Source organism: Phocoena sinus, chromosome 20, assembly GCF_008692025.1.
Source record: "Phocoena sinus isolate mPhoSin1 chromosome 20, mPhoSin1.pri, whole genome shotgun sequence".
Classification (NCBI taxonomy): domain Eukaryota; kingdom Metazoa; phylum Chordata; class Mammalia; order Artiodactyla; family Phocoenidae; genus Phocoena; species Phocoena sinus.
Window position 1 is genome coordinate 2,044,067 of NC_045782.1, and position 23,179 is coordinate 2,067,245.

The 23,179-nt window shown below is 45.1% G+C and overlaps 1 protein-coding gene and 1 pseudogene across 1 annotated transcript in view; one reads left to right on the forward strand and one right to left on the reverse strand.

The window, feature by feature from the left end:
- Positions 1–23,179, forward strand: part of SPECC1 (sperm antigen with calponin homology and coiled-coil domains 1) — a 254,519-nt gene that overhangs the window by 78,189 nt on the left and 153,151 nt on the right. Inside the window, 1 exon segment of the mRNA XM_032616185.1 lies at positions 3,558–3,693. Within this exon segment, the coding sequence (XP_032472076.1) occupies positions 3,558–3,693 (136 nt within the window).
- LOC116746559 lies at positions 19,089–19,181 on the reverse strand (annotated as a pseudogene).

Genomic DNA, 23,179 nt, shown 5'->3' on the forward strand with positions numbered 1-23,179 from the left:
TGATGGTGATGGTGATGGTGGTGATGATGGTGATGGTGGTGGTGGTGATGGTGGTGATGATGGTGGTGGTGGTGGTGGTGGTGATGATGGTGGTGGTGATGGTGGTGATGGCGATGGTGGTGGTGATGGCGGTGATGGTGATGGTGGTGATAATGGTGGTGGTGATGGTGGTGATGGTGATGGTGGTGTTGCTAATGATCATGATGGTGGTGGTGGTGATGATGGCCACTATTTATTGTGTTCTTAATTAGGGTCAGAAACCTGGAGATGTGTGTGTTATTTTCTCCCTTTTAGAATCAAGGAGCCCTCAGCACCTTCCCCCATCACACAGGTAGGGAGAGGCGGAGGCAGGGTCCGTCACCAGCAGCCTCTCTTGGAGCCACAGGCACACATCTTAACCACTATGTGGGCTGCTTCCCATGGGATTGCTGGGCACCTCATATGTTGAATTCCCACATCCCAAGTCCTCTTTTGCATTGCCGCCCTTGTGAACAAAAGGAGACCCTCAGCTACAGCATCTGCGCACTGCTAAATCCCCACTGGAGACCCTCCAGCCCTGAGCCTGGGGTGGTGACCTCCCACCTGCCACCCCTGCCTTCTGTTGCCTCGCCCGCCATCTCACCAAGAACCAAGCTCTATGGGAAGGGGCCAGGAGCAAGCTATACCCCTGAGCCCATGCCCCGGGGCAGGCGGGGATGGGGGCCAGGGTGGGATGGCTGGAGGCCAGTGGGGACCTCTCATTCGGTGGGTGCCCTATCCTGGTTTGCAGACCCAGCCTTGGCTCTCTGGGCCTTTGCTGCAGAGTTTGATAATTCCGCACTTCTTTGCGTCGGACTTACTGATTTTAGGAATGTCGGAGAACCAGACAGAGGCAGGCAGAACCAAGAGCATATCATTTGCAAAATTCCGTTAAGAATTCCCTTCCGTGTTTCCTTTGAGGTGTTTTCAAAGTCTAAGATCAGAATTGATTTCCCTGTGGGGACCCAGGAAGCCCCTGGCACGCTTCTAGGCCAAGTGAACAATAGTTCTTTTCTGTTGAGGAAGTGGTGCTGACATCCTGAGCTATTGTCGTTTAGTACTAAATACATGTTACACTGATGACCTGGCGGATAATTCGAGAGGCTGGAGAGCTTGGGTGCAGGGACCCTTATTACTCTGAAATGGGAGGTAGGAAAGCGATCACGGGGTCCGTGTAAGAAGGCAGTTGAGGTATCTCTGAGTCAACCCTTGTCGTATTTCATCCCTTTTGTTAAGCTGTGGTGGCCTATGCTTGTTGGCTGGGCAGCGTGGTTACATTTACATCCAGTAAACTGCAGGCGTGCGCACGCAGATTATCCTGTCAATGTTAACTGGTTGTTCTAAACATTAATCATTTGTTAAAGATCTCGACTAGGATTGCTTGGCTAATATTTAGACTTTTACCACCTTTTTTAAAATGTAGGCTGTGGGGAGTTAGTGTTTAAGGAGTAGAGTTTCAGTTTGGGAAGACGGAAAAGTTCTAGATGGTGGTGATGGTTGTACAACCACGTAATGTACTTAAGGCCACTGAACTGTACACTTGAAATGGTTAAAATGATAAATTTTATGTTATGTATATTTTACCACGATCAAAAATAACAATGAGGGAAAACCCCAGACGAGCAGTTGGCAGGGTGGCACCAGGGCTTTGCCCCTGGTTTAACCCATCCTCCAGTTTTCTTTCTTTTTTTAGTGAGGTACAACATACTTACAAATCAGCATATAAAGTGCATTAATGTCAGTCTTAGCTGTGCGGCCCATTGAATTCTTACGTGTGCTTAGATCTGTGTCACCGTCAGCACCCAGGCAAGATGTAGAACATGCCAGCGCCCAAGAAGTTTCCTTCCCAGCCCGTACCTCCCCCGGAGGGAACCACTGTTTTGACTTCTGTCACCATCATTTGCTTTTGTCTATTCTTTTTTGTGTGTGTGGTACGCGGGCCTCTCACCGCTGTGGCCTCTCCCGTTGCGGGGCACAGGCTCCAGACGCGCAGGCTCAGCGGCCATGGCTCACGGGCCCAGCCGCTCCGCGGCATGTGGGATCTTCCCGGACCGGGGCACGAACCCGTGTCCCCTGCATCGGCAGGTGGACTCCCAACCACTGCGCCACCCGGGAAGCCCGGTTTTGTCCATTCTTGAGCTTCACTTGCATGGAACCAGGCATAATATACTCTTTTGTGTCTGGTCTCTTTCACTTAGCATAATGAATGTGAGACCCACCCATTCATTACTGTATCGGTAACTATTTAAATTGCTGCGTGGTTTCCATTGTATACTGTACCACTATTTAATTTACCCCTTCTGTTGAAGAACATTCGGGTTGTTCTAGGTTTGGCTGTAATAAATAAAGCTGCTATGAACATTCTTTGGAGGAGCCTGTGTAGAGCTTGAGGGTGTTTGCTGAATCACAGGGTGCAAATATTTAGCTTTAGTGAATCCTCCCTGTTTTCCAAAGCGGCGACCAGTTTACACTCCCACCAGCAGACGAGGAGTGTTCCAGTTGCTCCCCAACCTCACCAGCACTTGGTATTTCTCTTCTCTTTCAAGCCATTCTGAGGGATATGTCGCAACACCCTGAAATCTAAATGCTGCAAAGGTGGACATGCTTTTTTTGCATTGTGCAAATATCTAGACTCCTAACCTTCAGTATGTGACCCCAGAGCCAGCAAAGCGGGCTGGAGCAGGGCCCTGGGCCGGTGTGGTGGGCCAGGCTGCTGCTTCCACGTCCCGGTTGATTTGAGGGCGTTTTCACGCTGGTTCCCAGGATGTCAGGTGCGTTTGTGGTGGCATCTGCCTGCCTCCATCTTCTGGAACGATTAGTGTTCTTTAGCAGAGACTCACACTGGTTGAGAGAACTTATTTGTGGGTTTTCTCTTCCACCTTGAGAGTAATTTACCTGGGCCAGAGTGTGAGCTCATTTCGGGACACTTCAATACCTTTCAACAAATATTTGTTCTGCACCTCCCATGCCAGGGAATAAAGCAGAAAAGGAGCCGAGGGTCCCTAACAGCCTTCTTCTGGCCTCCAAAAAAGTCCCTCTGCTGCCTTCGGAGGCGGCGTGTGTCTGGGGGCATGGGAGTGCTTGGGGTGAGCACGTGTAGCTGTTCAGTCAGATCTTTGTATCTCTTCCCCCTGCTTCCTCCAGACGTATGTTTTTGTGCTACATTTTATTGTCTTTGAATCTCTTGTGCGTTGCCCTATCCTGACTTCTGTGTACCATACAGTTCTTTCTTCATCAGTTCCCAGCCTTTTAACTTTTTTGAAAAAAGACCTCATTATTTGACGTGTGAATGATGGGTAGTAACCACCCGCACCCTTATACCGATCTCTGAAACAGTGATGGAGGATCACACTGTGACCTGTGAGGGCATCGCGGGTTTGTCTGCACTTTTCCCCCCGCGCCTTCCTGCTACTCGAGGTGCCCTCGCTGCCCCTCAGCTGCTGGGCAGGTGGGCCTGCTCGGTGCTTTACTGGTTTATAGTGCTCCAGCCCAAAAATGCGTCTCTTCACCTTCTCTCTCTCCGTCCACCTCTCTCTCAGCTCAAGCGGGCCAGCAGTGAGGACACGCTCAACAAGCCAGGCGGTGCCGCCGCTTCTGGGGCAGCTCGACTGAAAAAGACGTCCACGTCTGGGGCCGTCTCCGAACTCGCGGAGAGCCGCCTGAGGGGCCCCCCAGGTAGGAGGGCCCGAGGGGGGGGCAGGTGGGAGGGACTCAGAGTGGAAGGACTCAGGCAGGTTGGGGGGGGACAGGTGGGAGGGACCCAGGTGGGGGGCGCAGGTGAGAGGGACCCAGGTCGAAGGGACCCAGGCAGGAAGGGAGCCAGGTCAGAGGGACCCAGGCGGGCCTTTTCTTGTCCATTTGAAAGCACCTCGGGCATTCACGCCTCCTTCCCCATCAGATACGTACGGAGCACTTACTCTTGAGTGAGGAACTGGTTCAGGCGACAACATCCCACAACAGGAGATGGGATGATCCACAAAAGGAAGCAAAGAGGCAGTGGGGAGCCCTGTGCTTCCCCCGGTCCCTCTGGTTGCCCAGCATCTAGCACGTGTTGCGTCCCTGGAGATCCAGGCAGGGTGGTGCAGGCTCTGGGGCCGTCTTGGTATCTTCGTGGTGCTCCGCGTGTCAGATAAGCAAGTCAGTGCATAAGTCCCTGGCAGAGGCAGGGGCACAGCATCCATCCTGGGCCCTACGGAAGCCAGGAAGGTCCTCTCGGAAGGCTGTTCAGACTCGTTTAGATGCCAGTGGCCTCGGGAACCCCTGGGCTTTCTCAGTGTTACTATCTCTTTTTGAGAAACCAAAAAGGGTTTTTTTTTTTTTTTTCCTACGTTTTAAAAATATTGATTTATTAATTCATTTAAAAATAACAGAAATAAAATTAAACCCATTATATGTTAACATAATTATCATATCTTCATGAAAAAATTTCAAAAACAAAAAATAATATTGAGAAAAATGGCATTTTATATCTTTGCATATCTTTATTTTTTAGAATTTTATTATTTTATACAGCAGGTTCTTATTAGTTATCTATTTTATACATATTAGTGTATATCTGTCAATCCCAATCTCCCAATTCATCCCACCACCACCATCCCCCCTCCACTTTCCCCCCTTGCTGTCCATACATTCGTTCTCTACATCTGTGTCTCTATTTCTGCCTTGCAAACCGGTTCATCTGTACCATTTTTCTAGGTACCACATATGTGTGTTAATATACGATATTTGTTTTTCTCTTTCTGACTTACTCTGTATGACAGTCTCTAGATCCATCCATGTCTCAACAAATGACCCAATTTCGTTCCTTTTTATGGCTGAGTAATATTCCATTGTATGTATGTACCACATCTTCTTTATCCATTCATCTGTCGATGAATGACCTGGCTATTGTAAACAGTGCTGCAGTGAACATTGGGGTGCATGTGTCTTTTTGAATTATGGTTTTCTCTGGGTATATGCCCAGTAGTGGGATTGCTGGGTCATATGGTAATTCTATTTTTAGTTTTTTAAGGAACCTCCATACTGTTCTGCATAGTGGCTGTATCAATTTACATTCCCACCAACAGTGCAAGAGGGTTCCCTTTTCTCCACACCCTCTCCAGCATTTGTTGTTTGTAAATTTTCCAATGATGCCCATTCTGACCGGTGTGAGGTGATACCTCGTTGTAGTTTTGATTTGCATTTCTCTAATAATTAGCGGTGTTGAGCTGCTTTTCATGTGCCTCTTGGCCATCTGTATGTCTTCTTTGGAGAAATGTCTATTTAGGTTTTCTGCCCATTTTTGGATAATATTGAGCTGCATGAGCTGTTTATATATTTTGGAGATTAATCCTTTGTCCGTTGATTCGTTGGCAAATATTTTCTCCCATTCTGAGGGTTGTCTTTTTGTCTTGTTTGCAGTTTCCTTTGCTTTGCAAAAGCTTTTAAGTGTCATTACGTCCCATTTGTTTATTTTTGTTTTTATTTCCATTACTCTAGGAGGTGGATCAAAAAAGATCTTGCTGTGATTTATGTCAAAGAGTGTTCTTCTTATGTTTTCCTCTAAGAGTTTTATAGTGTCTGGTCTTACATTTAGGTCTCTAATCCATTTTGAGTTTATTTTTGTGTATGGTGTGAGGGAGTGTTCTAATTTCATTCTTTCGAAAAGGTTTTTTTTAAACCATTATATTTGAGTCCAGAGTATAGGAAACTTAAAACGTCAGAGAAAGTATTTCATTTTCTTTTGCAGCACATAGATAAGAAAGCTAAGCTTTCCGTGGTCTAACTCACAATGCAGCTCAGTTAATAATAGTAATGTACTGCTCAATTGTCTGAGGTGGGAACACAGCTGAAATATGACATTACTCATTTATAATAGGAGGTGAATGGTAGACTACTTGTGATTTTTGTACTGTTACATAAAATATCACAATCCAGATTAGCTTTCCAAAGGTGTATTTTAATTTATTTAGTTTTCAAAAAGTTGAATCTGTGAAGAATATATGTGGCTCTTTTTGCCTAGGATGCAGGGGAATGGCCTTGTGTTTCTACATAATGGTTTTACTTTTTTTTTTTTTTAACTTGACACTTCATTATTTTTTTTAATTTTTATTTATTTATTTTCTTTTATTATTTTTTTGTCTGCATTGGGTCTCAATTGCGGCACGTGGGATCTTCCCTGAGGCACGCAGGATCTTTCGTTGCAGTGTGTGGGCTCTTTATTGTGGTGCGTGAGCTTCTCTCTAGTTGTGGCGTGCAGGTTTTTCTCTCTCTGGTTGTGGTGCATGGGCTCTGCAATTTGCGGCACTTGGGCTCTCTAGCTGTGGCGCGTGAGCTCTGTAGTTTGCGACACTTGGGCTCTCTAGTTGTGGCACATGGGCTTAGTTGCCCCACAGCATGTGGGTGTTAGTTCCACTACCAGGGAACGAACCTCTGTCCCCTGCATTGGAAGGAGGATTCTTAACCACTGGACCACCAGGGAAGTCCCCACATTTGGTTTGTAAAGTACAACATATGAAAGTACAACTTATTTTTATCAAGGCAGCCTAAAACTGATTCTAAAAGTTAACAAAGGGACTCCCCTCGTGGCACAGTGGTTAAGAATCCACCTGCCAATGCAGGGGACATGGGTTTCAGCCCTGGTCTGGGAAGATCCCACATGCCGTGGAGCAACTAAACCCGTGCACCACAACTACTGAGCCTGTGTTCTAGAGGCTGCGTGACACAACTACTGAGCCCGCATGCCACAACTACTGAAGCCTGCACGCCTAGAGCCTGTGCTCTGCAACAAGAGAAGCCACCACAATGGGAGGCCCGCGCACCGCAACCAAGAGTAGCCCCCGCTCGATGCAACTAGAGAAAGCCCGCATAGCAACGAAGACCCCACACAGCCAAAAATAAATAAACAAACAAACAAATAAATAAATAAGGGCTAACAAAGCACCACTAAAAACTAACAGACTGACCTCACTCTCAAATATTGATGCAAAAATGGGAGATGAAAATATTAGCAAGTGTGATTCAACAAGAAATTAAAAGAACAGTAGTGCACATCACAACCAAGTGGGTTTACGCCATCCAGGAATGGCTTAATAGGAGATTGGGGAATATAATCCATCATACAATATTAATAGACTAAAAAAGAAAAACCATATGGTCATCCCCATAGAGATGGAAGATGTCTTTGACAAAATTAACACTCTTTCTGATTTAAAAACAAGCTCTTGGTAGACTACAAGTGTATGGGTACTTCTTTAGTGATATGAAATATATGTATCTTGGGACTTCCTTGGTGGCGCAGTAGTTAAGAATCCGCCTGCCAATGCAGGGGACATGGGTTCGAGCCCTGGTCCAGGAAGATCCCACGTGCCGTGGAGCAACTAAGCCCGTGCACCACAACTACTGAGCCCATGTGCCACAACTACTGAAGCCCGTGTGCCTAGAGCCCATGCTCTTCAACAAGAGAAGCCACCGCAATGAGAAGCACGTGCACTGCAACGAAGAGTAGCCGTCATTCACTGCAACTAGAGAAAGCCCGTGCATGGCAACGAAGACCCAACGCAGCCAAAAGAATCAATAAATAAATTTATATTAAAAAAAAGAAATATATATGTATCTCAAGCCAAAGCCAGCACTATGCCCGATGGTGAAATCCTAGAAGTGTTTCCATTAAAATCAAGAATGATTCAAGGTTGCCCACCACCAAATTTTTTTGCAAGTATTAACCTAGGCAGTGAGATAGGAGAGCTATAGGAGTGTATTCATGTTGGAAATGAGGATACAGGATGATGATTTTATGCAGATAATTGCGGCGAGCCTCTTCTGACCAGCAGAAAGACAAGTCACCACACGCTAGATTCTTCTCGTATCACACTTTATTGGAGTACAGCTTGGTTATAGACAGATGGAAGGAAGACCCCGAGCTTTGTTCACACTGGCTTTTTATAATGCACTATAACCTGTGGCACCCTGTGGTTGGCTGGTTAACTCAACCTGTGGTTGGCTGGTTAACTCAATCTGTGGTTGGCTGGTTAACTCAACAAGATATGTGCTGTTCACAATTTATTGGTTGCAATTCTGAGCCTTTATTAGCATATTGGCTCGTCGTGGCGCATGTGTGGCACATAGCCTTTGGGCTACTCCCTGATAAGCGTTATCTGCGACCAGCAGAACAACGGCTTCCACGTTATCTGCGGCATGGCAGAACAACGGCTTCCCACATCTCCCCCTTTTTGTTTTCTTAGACCCAGGAGCTGAACTCGAACAATGCCCGCACAAGCGCTCACCCCATGGGATGCTCGCTGAGCAAGAGTTAGTTCGAGAAGCTGGCTCATCACCCTCCCCGTCGTGCAATGTCCATACAGACCGCGGAGTGCAGGGGCTGATGTTCCTCGTGATTCCCATCAAAAGTGCAATGGTCATAAACCTTTTTGTGCAAGGGCAATCAAATCACTACGGGTCGTTCAAGATGGAGATCCAGGCGCCAGCGGAGTCGCCTTTACTAATGGCCACCAATGCCTGCGTGAACAGCATCTTATCTCGCTTTGTCCGAGTTCGCAAACGACATATCAACCACAGGCACACCACAAGTCCCGCCATGCAACACACTGCAAACATCCCTACACCGACCCACTCCTTAAAGAAAGTAAAGGCAGAAGACAGCCAGGTAGTAAAGTCCCCAAGCGTAACGGGGTAAAAATTGGAGGCGTATTGACAATGGCAGCACAGTAAGGAGCAATCCTGGTCCGGTTAGACTCAGTGCAATTTTTTGTATTGTTCGGTAGGGGGACCACGCCCTCATGTTTCAAAAGTAAGGTGGTAACATTCACTGCATTCTGGCTAGAGTTCCCTGTACCAGAGCCAGAATGTTGACCCTGTGATATTTTGGTCAAGGCTTCATTTAGCATAGACAGAGGAACCTGATTTCCCGTAAGTGGGTTATTCCAGGCAGTCAAGGTTTTTCGAACTAAATGAATGCAGTCCACAGAGGCATTCCAACTAAAACAAAGGGTATTATTTACAACAAAATTTGTAGCATTATAATGCACCCATTTATCATCTAACGATACAGTGCAGGCTGTATTCATCTCACAACTGGTGGAATAAAATATTGGAAGCACTCTGCTATGGGAATGGACCGGTAGAGGAACTGGCCAGGACCGGCTAATTCCCCAAAACATCTTGTCCTCTGCCTTGAGTAGGGAAAGCCCATCAACACCATCCAGCTCAGCATCATCCCTTGAGCGCCCTGCATCGCCCTTGGGATCCTCTTCCACGACTCTTGTTAATCTTGTCGGGACCCAAATCGGATCTTGATCCTGCGGAAAAACACAAAGAGATCCCCTGGATCGCGCAACAACGCGATCCGGGCCGTTCCATTGATTAGACAACACATCTTTCCACATCACTCTGCCGTAATCCTTTTGTTCACGTATCATATGGCGTTCAGCAGAAGTTTCTTTCTCATCATGTAAATTCAAAAAATTAAGAGTAAATAAGGCAAGCGACAATTTCTGCTTCGGGGTGCAATTCTCCGCTATTCCCCCTTTTTGTTTTAAAAGCAATTCTTTAAGTGTGCGATTAGTTCGCTCTATTATACCTTGGCCTTGTGGATTGTAAGGCAGGCCCGTAACATGTTCTATTTGCATTTTTTGACAAAAGAGAGCAAAGCTCTTGGAACTATAAGCTGGGCCGTTATCTGTCTTTAGTTTAGCAGGCTTGCCCCAGGCTGCCCAGGCTTCAAGGCAATGAGTAATAACATGTTGAACCCGTTCTCCAGAGAGAGGGGTAGCATGTACCACCCCGGAATAGGTATCCACAGACACATGAACATACTGGAGCGTCCCAAAGGAGGGAACATGAGTGACATCCATCTGCCACAGCTCGTTTGGGGACAAACCTCTGGGATTTACACCAGTCTTTTGGGCCGGCAAAAATTGGGCACAAGTGGAACAAGACTTAACAATATGTCTGGCCTCGGCTCTAGTAATGAAGAACTTCTTTCTCAACACTGCAGATGATACATGATATAGCTCATGAAATTCTTGTGCTTGCTGCTTTTGATCCAAGGATAAGAAAACACGCGTTGCCATATCAACTTGTTCATTGGCTTTTGCCATTGGACCAGGCAACAGGGAATGAGCCCGTATATGGGTAACATAAAAGGGGTGTTGGCGGCACAATATCTGAAACCTTATCCCGGCCAACAAGGATGCCACTGTGCTGGATGATCGAATATGGGGGGTCACTTCAAGATGTTTCACTGCATTAACCACATACAATGAATCAGAGATCAAATTAAAAGGTTCTTGAAATCGTTGAAAAACTTCCAAAACCACATGACATTCCACCACTTGAGGAGCATCAGGTCGATAGTCTATAACGACAGGATGCTGACCCTGAACCATATAAGCTCCTTTTCCGGATTTTGATCCGTCCGTATAAATGGTCAGGGCATCATTTAGTGGTCGCTCTACAGTGACCCTTGGAAAAATGACAGGTTGCTGGATAACGAATTTCAAAATTTCACTCTTGGGCAAATGGTTATCAATAATTCCAGAAAAGGTATACATAAGTATAGACCACTCAGAGGTAGTGGCAGTTAATGTTTCTATTTGATCTTTAGTATAGGGAACTACAAGTTTTTCCGGCAACATTGCAAAGGCGGAAACACATTGTTTAATACCCAAGAAGGCAACCTCAGCAACCATAGATGGATAGTGAGACAGCGTCTTCATCCCCAGAGACTTGGTATGAATCCAAAGCAAAGGCCCATCTTGCCAAAGAACACCTGTTGGAAATCCTAAGGTTGGAAGAACACACATCCAAATAGGCAAGGCATTGTTATAACGCTGTAATTGTGCTTTCATAAGAGCCTGTTCCACCTTCTGAAGAGCTGTTTGGGCCTCGGGGGTCATCTGTCGCGGGGAATTAAGATCAGGATTACCTTCCAATACAGCAAACAAAGGCTGTAATTCAAAGCGAGTCAGACTCAAATACGGTCGAAGCCAATTAATATCCCCAAGCAATTTCTGAAAATCATTCAAAGTTGTTAAATGATTAGTTCTAATTTCAATTTTCTGAGGTATTATTGTGGTCTTATTTATAACGGCTCCCAAAAAACTAATAGAATCTCCCTTTTGAATTTTTTCAGGGGCCAAATATAAACCTCTAGTCTCCAAATTCATTGATAAATCTCCTAAAACCTGCTCAAGCAGTGTCATGCTAGGGGCTGACAGCAAAACATCATCCATGTAATGAATGATTTTAACACCCGGGAACTTCTCCCGTACTGGCTGTAAGGCAGTGTCAACATAAAGCTGGCACATGGTGGGGCTATTGGCCATACCCTGAGGAAGCACGACCCATTGATACCTTTTATCAGGTCTTTCATGATTAATTGAGGGTAATGTAAAGGCAAACCTCTCCTTGTCTTTCTTATTCAATGGGATAGAGAAAAAACAATCTTTTATATCAACAGCTATAACAGGCCACCCTTGCGGGATGGCTGTCAAGGCCGGTAGACCGCGCTGTATGGGTCCCATAATTTGCATTTGTTGATTTATTGCTCTTAGATCATGGAGCAAGCGCCATTTCCCTGATTTTTTCTTAATAACAAAAATAGGAGTATTCCAGGGTGATTGAGAGGGTTCTAGGTGTCCCAATTGTAATTGTTCCTCTACTAATTGCGATGCTGCTTCCAACTTTTCTTTAGACAACGGCCACTGAGGGATCCACACGGGCATTGTGGTCTTCCATGTAATAGGAATCATTAACTCAGTGACCCCTGAGAAAAACCCAGCCCCCTGCGATTGGGGTTTCCCTGAGCTTCTATAGGAGTAGCAATACCTTGTAAATTTTTGCCTATCCCTCTGCCCGGTATAAAACCAGACCTGAGCATCATTTGCTGTGCAGCCTCGGAATAATCATTAGTAAGTTTCAATTTCATCTGGCTTTGCACATCCCTTCCCCACAGATTAAGTGGCAATCCTTCAACCACAAAGGGTTGAAATTTCCCCCTCTGATTTTTAAAATGCCAAGTCAGTGTTTTTGAGCTAATTCGGGGTGCTTTGGCATATCTTAAACCCTGTAAGGTCTGAGAGGAGGTCTGCAAAGGCCAGGATTTTGGCCAATAGGTGGCAGTAATAATACTGCGATTAGCCCCGGTATCAACCAGACCGGAAAATACCTTTCCTTCTATAATTAAATCCAGCATAGCTTCCAGATCCGCCTCCTCCTTGGGATTCAACTCATCCTGAGACAAATAAAGCGCTTTAAATTCATCTAAAAGTGGATACAATCCTGGCGTTGCATCCGATTTTTCTATTTGTTTTTCTCTTGGATCCGATTTTTCTGTTTGTTTTTCTCTCCTTTTCCTAGGAGTCTTAGGCCTATCTACTGTAGTCCCTATATTGTCACTTTCTGACGCACTATCTTGATATATGCTAAGAGCTTTACGGCCCATCTGTACAATATCCTCGCATTTCCCTTCTCTTAAGCACGAATGTATCATTCTCCATAACGGAAACGTGCCTCGAGAGAGCTCCCCCGGAAACGTGCCTCGAGAGAGCTCCCCCATTTCATGACGATCAGCTAAGTCCTTCCCCAATTTTTCCCAAGATGGAACAGTCAGGCTTCCGGATACTGCAAACCATGGAGCGGCACCATCAATATCCTGCAATAACTTACTAATCGTTTTGTGCGAAAGCTTAAGTCCTTGGCTGTTCAAAAGAGCTTGAATGGGTTCATGAAATCCAGCAGACGGTTCCGTAGATAAACTGTTCCCCATAGTTCACTCTCCTAAACAAACAACTTACTAAAGTGGGAGACACACTCGGTCAAGCTGATGGACCCGCAGCTACACGCAGACAAAAAATGCGAGAACCACAAAAGGACGAAAGCAACAATAGCATACCTGGACTACTCACCGACGGTCCACTCCGTGTGTCGAGTTCTGAATCGGTCCCCCACGCGAGGTGCGAAGTTCCCGGGTTTCGGCACCACTTGCGGCGAGCCTCTTCTGACCAGCAGAAAGACAAGTCACCACACGCTAGATTCTTCTCGTATCACACTTTATTGGAGTACAGCTTGGTTATAGACAGATGGAAGGAAGACCCCGAGCTTTGTTCACACTGGCTTTTTATAATGCACTATAACCTGTGGCACCCTGTGGTTGGCTGGTTAACTCAACCTGTGGTTGGCTGGTTAACTCAATCTGTGGTTGGCTGGTTAACTCAACAAGATATGTGCTGTTCACAATTTATTGGTTGCAATTCTGAGCCTTTATTAGCATATTGGCTCGTCGTGGCGCATGTGTGGCACATAGCCTTTGGGCTACTCCCTGATAAGCGTTATCTGCGACCAGCAGAACAACGGCTTCCACGTTATCTGCGGCATGGCAGAACAACGGCTTCCCACAGATAATACCGCTGTATGTTTAGAAAAATGCTTAGAATTTCCTGAAAGTTGTATCCTGAGAAAAAACTTAGCATGTGCTAAAAATCTATTAGATATAAGAGTTCAGTGTGTGGCTCGTTATTTATAGGATATAAAATATCAATAGTTTTCTTATCAGTGACTAGTTAGAAAAGATAATAAGAAATGATCCTATTTATGAAGGAACAAAAGAGGTAAAATACCTAGTAATAAACTTAATATTACCAGAGCCTCTATTTTAAAAACTCTTAAAACCCTTTTAAAGGACATAAAAGAAGATATAAATACACATGATTCTTGGATAAGAAGACTAAATATAATAGAGGTTAAATTTAGGGACTTCCCTGGTGGTACAGTGGTTAAGAATCTGTCTGCCAATGCAGGGGACATGGGTTCAAGCCCTGGTCCGGGAGGATCCCACATGCCGTGGAGCAACTAAGCCCGTGCGCCACAACTACCGAGCCTGCGCTCTAGAGCCTACAAGCCGCAACCACTGAAGCCCACGTGCGTATAGCCCGTGCTCCGCAACAAGAGAAGCCCCAGCTCGCTGCAACTAGAGAAAGCCCACAGGCAGCAACAAAGACCCAACACAGCCAAAAAAAAAAATAAATAAAAACAAAAAGATTAGTCAGTATACAACAAAGATGTCTAAATTATTCTGTGAATTCGTTTTCATCACAATTAAAATATCAGTGGGAATTTGAGAGTAGAAACATAAAATGATACTGGGTTTATCTAATAAAACAGGGGTTCTCAACTGCGGGCGATTTTGCCCTGCACCCCAACCCACGGAACAAGCGGCAAAGTCTGCAGACATTTTTTGGTTGTCATCACTAGGGGGGTGATACTGACATCTAGTGGGTAGAGGTCAGAGATGCTGCTAAATATCCTACAAGGCACAGGACTTCCTGCCCAAAATGTCAATAGTGCCGCTGATGATAAACCCTGATCTAGGAGAATAAATACTCTAGAATAACCAGGAAATTTCTGAAAAATTAGTGATCGAGGGACTAACCTCTTCAGTGGAACAGTGGAGACAGTCCAGAATACACTGGAGGATTTCATGTAGGATAAAGATGGCATTTTATATCAAGACGGATAATTCACTCAAAAATAATAACTGATTGGATTTTTAGGGAAAAATAAAGCTGGATCCCTATCTCACTCCTCTCATCAAAACAAATTCCAAGTGAATTAGAGATTAAATTTTAAAAAGTGAAACCATGGGGCTTCCCTGGTGGCGCAGTGGTTGAGAGTCTGCCTGCCGATGCAGGGGACACGGGTTCGTGCCCCAGTCCGGGAAGATCCCACATGCCGCGGAGCGGCTGGGCCCGTGAGCCATGGCCGCTGAGCCCGTGCGTCTGGAGCCTGTGCTCCGCAACGGGAGAGGCCACAACAGTGAGAGGCCCGCGTACCGCAAAAAAAAAAAAAAAAAGTGAAACCATGCAAGTACAAAGAGAAAACATGAGAGAATCAACTTGTAGTCTCGGCCCTGGAAGGGTCTTTCTAAGTAGGAACAAACACAGAAGCCATAGAGGAAATGGTGAAAAATCACATAAGTATTAAACACTCCTTCGTAAAAAGAGGAAATTATTTGCAAAACATGTAACAAAGGGGGCTTATTTACAAAGAGTTTGTATAAATCAATAAGAAAAAGAAAAATAGTAAAAAAAAAAAAAAAAGAGTAGTTCACATAGAATGGAAATACAGATAGCCACTAGGAAGATGCCAAGTCTTACTTAGAGGTAAAGGAATGTAAATCAGAGCAATAATTATGATATACAATTTCCCCTAACAGATTAATAAAAATTAAAATGATTGAGGGAATTCCCTGGTGGTCCAGTGGTTAGGACTCCACGCTTCCATTGCAGGGGGCACGGGTTTGATCCCTGGTCGGGGAACTAAGATCCCACATGCTGTGCGGCACGGCCAATGTAAGTCCAAAAAACAAAACAAAACATTAAAATGATTGATAATTTCTGATGTTATGAAGCGTGAAAGGAACCACACCACATATAGCTGATGACAAGGACAATCTGGTAAAATCTGTCTACATTTGAAATACATACAATCTTTCACCAAGGATTTCTACTGCTTAGCATTTAGCGTTACTGATATACTTGAAAAAGGATGCCGATATATATGGACAAGATATTCGGTTGTGGCATTATTGTAACAGTAAAATACTGGAAATACCTAAGTGTGTATCAGCCCAGCGCTGATTGCAGAATGAGATTTTGGTACAGCAGAACAGTATGCAGCCATGGAAACGGACACAGATTCGTCTGTACGGACAGGGAAAGATCATTACTAAGTGGGGAAAGTAACATGGTGCATCTAGTCTGACCTCATTGGTTTTGATTTTTAAATAGATGTTAATATAATTTTTGAAATCGTAACATTTTTTCTGGGAGGGTGTAGGGATGTTATCTTTGAGGAGAGTTACCAGAATTGAAAGTGGTGGGGGAGGGACTTCCCTGGTGGCATAGTAGTTAAGAATCTGCCTGCCAGTGCAGGGGACATGTGTTTGAGCCCTGGTCCGGGAGGACCCCACATGCCGTGGAGCAGCTAAGCCCACCTGCCACAACTACTGAGCCTGCGAGCCACAACTACTGAAGCCCACGCGCCTAGAGCCTGTGCTCCGCAACAAGAGAAGTCACCGCAATGAGAATCCCGCGCACCGCGTCGAAGAGTAGTCCCCGCGTGCCACAACCAGAGAAAGCCCGTGCGCAGCAACGAAGACCCAGCGCAGCCAAAAATAAAGTAAAGAAATAAAAAGACACACAAAAAAAAGAAGTGGTGGAGGAAGGAGACTTTTCATGTTAGATCTTTCTATACTGTTTAAAATTTTTAAAAACACATGCAGACATTGCTTTAAAAAAATAAAAACAGAGTAAATACAAATCATAACCTAATTTTCTTTTTTTTTTTTGCCTTAGCCAAATCCTTCCTCTTCCACTTGCTTTTTAGTGTGTCTTAACTATTCATTGGTAAATTATTTAACTGCTTGATCCCATTATGTACTCCCTTTGTTCAGGATTCTAGAGAAAGACCTTGGTTTTACTGGTTCCCACACCCCATGGGCTTTAGTTTCCTTACTTGTTCCTTGAGGAAATACCTACAGATCTAGGGCACAATGATGTCACGGCAAAGGTCTGTGAATGCTTTGTAAACTGTAACGGGCTACTGAAATGTAAGATGCACTTCTATTCCTATAGTTATCATTCAAATTCAGTTTGCCCTCTACTTGATTGTAATGCAGTTATATCCTTTGACCTCATCGAGTTGAATTAGAAAACTGCATTTGTCTCTGGACCTTTTGTTTTGAAGTGCAGGTTGTCCTTAACATTTTCATGTCAGCTTTTGGACAGCTGACACTTTTGTACATTGTCATGTATCCCCAAACTGCCTCGTTCCTGGTGAATTTGGACCCGTGCATCAGCTGATAAGCCCACTGTTAGAAGCAGTGGCCGGCATGGCCATGCTGCCCGTCAGCCGGTGTGTCTCTGTTGCTGGTGCCAGCACCCCTGCAATTATGCAGTCGTGTTAGTTGGTCGTGTGAATATCGGATCACACTTTGTCTTTATTTTATGAGCACGAAAACCAGGGGAACGAGAGTGTTGGCACTAGTAATAAGTGTGGGTTTTTAAATCTCAGTCCTGTTGAGTCAAAGAGGGAGGTGATTTAGTGTGTTAGAAACGGCACCTCACTGGACTCACAACCATTCTCTATAGATTCAGCTGTGAAGAATAATATAAAACTAAAGAAAATAAGGAAAATGCTAGCAGTATGTAGTTGATTTCCTCTTAAAGGAAAGATGTAATTATAAATTATTTATAGAACTTAGGGGACAGAAATCTTTTTATGGCCCTCAAGTCTTACTTAGTTTTTGAACTTTTGGCTTTAGCACACTTTTTTTTTTTTGGTAATGCATGGTATGGTATAATCTGTGTTTTCTTTCAAATATATTAAATTTGGAAGGGATCTCATTGTGAAATTATGATACAGTGTTGTGGTTTTAAACTCACAGTGGTTAAACCTGTGATCAGCCTGTATTGCACCCTTTCCTGGGAATTGATCTGTCCTCAAGGAGGAGCCCTCAAACGTAGAACAGGAGAAAATGCTCACTCCTTAGGTAATAATGATTGTATGATTGTTCACGCTTGCATCTGTTGCTAACGCACAGTCTAACCCAGGTGCTGGGGGAACTGCGTGAAGGGGCTGGACTGTCTCCGGGTTCTGGTGTCCAGGCCCCAGCATCCCCGGGGCCCTGCCGCCGTCTGCAGTAACTGCAGCAGCCGCAGGGGTGTGGACGGGCGCTCGGGGTCCAGCCCCAGCTGGTGCCCCCGAGGTGCTGGCCTCATTCGTCCTCCCAGCAGCCTCCAGGAGAAGGCGGTGTTTCATCCAGATCAGGGGGCCTCAGAGAGGTCAAAGGAGCGTGGCTTTGTCTCGCCCACGCCCGCCCTATTTCCACACTGAACACGGGCTCCTCCTAACTGATTCTGAATCAGTATTATAACATCTCTGCGGTACAGCCGGACACACCTGCTTCTTCCTTTTCTCCCTCCGGTGCCCGTGGTGAAGACCTAGTTTTACCTGATGGGCGTGGAGCTTAGAGAATGGGGTGGCCCCTCGTGGTAGGCAGCTGTCCTCCCTGGTACCCCATAAGCGCGCATCTCAGCCCGCACGAGATGCTGAGCGCCCCCTAAAGCTGCAAGGCGGTCCTGCCACTAGATGGCAGTCTCGTCCAAACAGTGACCCCTGCGCTGGGAGTCCCTGCTCTGACCAGCAGTCCTCCTGGCATTCATTAGGTCAACAAATATTTTCAAGCGCCTACTGTGTGCTCGGCGCTGTCCTAGGCAACAGAGAGACATCGAGGAGCACGACATGGAGCTCGGTGAACAGATGTGGTTGCGGCCGTGTGGGGGAGGAGGACAGAGGGCGGGGGGGCCGGGGGCTGAGAGAAAGAGGGGTGAATGACCCGACCTCATTTTGGAAGGAGCACTTTGGCTGCCTGTGCAGACTGGACGAATGGACAGGGGAGACCAGATGAGAGGCTATGGCCAGACCCTAGGAGAGAGACTTTTCAAGGCTGAATAATAGTCCATCATATGTAAATACTACATTTTCTATATCCCTCCGCCATCGGACAGACCAGAAAGACCAGGAACGAGCTTTAACTTCAGGCGTTGTCTGGGGTGACCCCGGTGTGAGGAGGTTTAGAACTTGGTGCTGGTATTATCAAGTCTTGGGTTCTTAGGTGGTACCTGGTGGTTTCATGGCCCTGTATTTCCCAGGGGTCATCAGGGCTTGGCGGCTTTCCGGGGTCCTCCCCGGGAACCCGTGGTTCAGAGGGGGGCGCTCTCCCTGCTCCTGCCCCCAGGAACACTGACGTTTCTGCCAAGTCTTTCCGTCCAGAAATGTGCTGCCTCTCCAGTTCTCTGAGTTTTCATTTTCGTTTTTCCCTGATGTCTGCTTATTGCCCCCGTCCTCCCCCTCCCCCTCCCCCTCCCCCTCCCCGTCCTCCTCCTCCTCCTCCTGCCCCCGGCTCTTCCTCCGGCTCCTTCTGTTTGTTGAGTTTATGCCTAGGTTTATACTTATCCTGCTTTGGTGGATGGGATTCCTTAGTCATTGTATTTTCTTTCTTTTTCTTCTTTTTTAACATGGAAAACTTCATGAACTTGCATGTCATCCTCCACGCTAATCTTCTCTGTATCCTTCCAAGTTTAGAATGTGCTGCTGAAGTGAGCGTTTGTATTTTTTTAATTAGATATTTTTAAACTAATTCATAACTGACTCCTTCCCTTACTGGTACTGATGGTTTTCAGTTGATTCTTATGTGTTTTCCAAGTGGAGGATTCTATCAGCTGCGATAACAATGCCTTTTGTCTCCTCCATCCCGTAGCTGTGTCTTTTCTCTCTGATTCCTGCTGTATCGTGAGACCTGAGTTGTGTTCAATGCTAGTGATGTCCTTGTTCTCATTTTACTGTGATTGCTTTTTAAAAAATTTTATAAATTTATTTATTTTGTTTTTGGCTGTGTTGGGTCTTCGTTGCTGCGCGTGGGCTTTCTGTAGTTGCAGTGAGCGGGGGCTACTCTCCATTGCGGTGCATGGGCTTCTCATTGCGGTGGCTTCTCTTGCTGTGGAACACGGGCTCTAGGCACGTGGGCTTCAGTAGTTGTGGCACGTGGGCTCAGTAGTTGTGGCTCGCAGGCTCTAGAGTGCAGGCTCAGTAGTTGCGGCGCACGGGCTTAGCTGCTCTGCGGCATCTTCCCGGACCACGGCTCGAACCTGTGTCCCCTGCATTGGCAGGAGGATTCTTAACTACTGCACCACCAGGGAAGCCCACTGTGATTGCTTTTGATGTTTCCCTATTAAATCAGATACAGAAAGTTGGCTTGAGATATTGTTTTGCAGGTTCAGTTCTTCCTTTCCTCTTTTGCTCAGAGTTACTAGGATTGGGTGGTAGATTTATTAAATGCCCTCAAGGCATTCTGTTATTACTTTAATTATTGATTTTCTTTTTTACCCTGGAGTCTCCTTCAGGAAATCCAAATATGTGTATATTTGGTCTCCTGGGTATGTCTTCCACATCACGTATTTCTTTAATCCTTTTGATTGCTTTCATGCATCCTCTGATTTTTAAAAGTTTATCATCTAATATGCTTTGCTTTGTTTCTTTACTTGAATTCAACTATTGTCTTTAATCTTTAGTATAATTTCTCTGATCGCAAATTGTTTCTTTATGACTTCTTGCTCTATCTTCATAGCTATAAAAGCTCCTTGAGTTTCAATGAGGATGCAGATTAGAGATTTTTTTTTTAATTTCCTATTTCTTCCAATAACTTTGTTTCATAGGTACATATTTATCTGGATTCCTCAGATGATTCCCCTTTTATGAACTGCTGAGACTTTCCATATAGATCTAGTGATTTTCTAGAATCCATCTTCACAGAGGGAGATCTGTTGTGTCATGTCCCAGGGGTGGTATCTATGCCGGTGACTTTCTCTCACGCGGAGACTCAGGGTAAACTTTGAATAATGCAAAGTGCTGGCTTCCCTTGATTTACATGTTAGCTGCATTTCTAGAAAATTCAGTGTCTAATAAAGTGTAAAAACTCTCCTTGTGGGCTTCCCTGGTGGCTCAGTGGTTGAGAGTCCGCCTGCCGATGCAGGGGATACGGCTTCGTGCCCCGGTCCGGGAAGATCCCACATGCCGCGGAGCGGCTGGGCCCGTGAGCCATGGCCGCTGAGCCCGTGCGTCCGGAGCCTGTGCCCCGCAACGGGAGAGGCCACAACAGTGAGAGGCCCATGTACCACAACAAAAAAAAAAAAAAAAAAAAAAAAAACCACCAAAACACCCTCTCCTTCTGTTTCTATGTAAAATAGTGTTAGATTCTGGACTCAGACCATTATAAACATTTTTTTTTCACTTCCTGAATGCTGGGTATCCTAAGAGAGGGGAGAGGGCTGCAAGAAGCAGGCACACCCCTGACATTTGTAGGGCCTGGGGCAAGGAGGCAAATAAGGACCCACTGTTTATTGGCAAGGTTCTGATCAATGTAATTAAGTAGCCTATGAAGGATCAGGGATTTTGGGTGATCTGTTAGGTTGTGGATTTGATGAAAATAATTTTCTGGCTCATTTTCGTTGTTTTTATCAGTAAGGTATGAATTTTGTGTGGCAAATTTTATTCTTTTTTTCTGCTAAGCCTTTTCCCCCCTGAGTTCATGTTAGTATTTTCTAATTTCTATCACTTCATGATTTTGAATGATTCTCAAAGATTTTTTTAAAATTGTAATGGTATTCAAAGTGTATAGTTTTTATATAGATTTTCATCAAAATATAAATTAAAGTCAATAAAATAGTTGAAAATGTATTTCACATATATATATATTTTTTTGCGGTACGCGGGCCTGTCACTGTGCTCCCCCTCTGTGGAGCACAGGTTCCAGACGCGCAGGCTCAGCGGCCATGGCTCACGGGCCTAGCCGCTCCGTGGCATGTGGGATCTTCCCGGACCGGGGCACAAACCCGTGTCCCCTGCATCGGCAGGTGGACTCTCAACCACTGCACCACCAGGGAAGCCCTGTTTTTTTTTTTTTTTAATTACCTTTAAGTTTGCAGTAATTATAGATTCACATGCAGTAGCAAGGTATAAGATTCCCTTGTCCCTTTTACTGGTTATCCCGAGTGGTACCATTTTGCAAAATGCTAGTACAGTGTCACAATCGGAGAGCAACATCGACACAGTCTGGTTTTAGAGCGTCTCCATCACCACCAGGATCCCTCCTGTGGTCCTTTTACAGCCACACTCATGCCTCTCGATCCCCACCCCCTCCTTAACCCCTGGCAACCACTAATCTGTTTTCCATTTCCATAGTTTTGCTATTTCAAGATTCCTTTTTAATTTCTTCATAGTATTTCATGGTGTGGATGTGCCACAGTCTATTTACCCACAAGTCTGGGTTGTATCTAGTGTTTTGCTCTCATGAATAGAGCTGTTACAAACATTATCATTAATAAAGTGGTACAGGTTTTTACGTGGACATTTTGTGGAAGCATTTCTCTGGGACAAATGCCCAGGAGTGCACTTGTTGGATTGTATTAGTTGCATGTTTAGTTTTTTAAGAAATTGCCAAAATGTGTTTCCAGAGTGGCTGCGCCATTTTATACTCACGCCAGCAATGTGTGAGTGATCCAGTTTCTCCACAGCCACGCCAATAGGTGTGTGGTGATATTTCACTCTAGTTTTAATTTGCATTTCCCTGATGGCTAATGATGTTGAAACACATCTTATTTTTCTTTTGCCACTTAAAAAAAATTTTATTTATTTAATTTATTATTTATTTTTGGCTGCGTTGGGTCTTCGTTGCTGTGCGCGGGCTTTCTCTAGTTGCGGTGAATGGGGCTACTCTTTGTTGCAGTGTGCGGGCTTCTCATTGCGGTGGTTTCTCTTGTTGCGGAGCACGGGCTCTAGGCCCGCGGGCTTCAGTAGTTGTAGCACGCGGGCTCAGTAGTTATGGCTTATGGGCTCTAGAGTGCAGGCTCAGTAGTAGTGGCGCACGGGCTTAGTTGCTCCGCAGCATGTGGGCTCTTCCCGGACCAGGGCTCGAACCCGTGTCCCCTGCATTGGCAGGCGGATTCTTAACCACTGCACCACCAGGGAAAACCCAACCTTATTCTTCTTTTCCAAAGTTGTTTTATCTAGTCTCGTTCCTTTGACTTTCTGTATAAATTTAGAATTATCTCATCTGTGTACACACAGAAAGTCTTCTGGGAATAGACATCTTTACTGTGTTGAGCCTTCCAATACACAAACATTTATTTAGATCTCCTCTGATTTCCTTCATCAGCATTTTATAGCTTTTAGCGTACAAATCCTGTACCTATTTTGCTGGATTTATACCTATTTCTTTTTTTTTTAGCAATTGTAAGTATTGTTACTGTATTTCTAATTTTGGTGTTCATTGCTAGAATATTGAAATACAGTTTATTTTTTATGTTTATCTTGTATCTTGTGAACTTGCTGAACTCACTTATTAGTTGTCGGAGATTTTTTCTCCTTTAGATTCCTTGGGATTTTCTATGTAGACAATCATGTCGTCTACAAGTAGGAGCAGTTTTAACTCTTCATTTCTGACCTGTATGCCTTTTATTTCCCTTTCTTGCCTTGTTGCACTGTCTAGAAATTCCGACACTGTGTTGAATAAAAGTGCTGACAGTGGACATACTTGCCTTGTTCA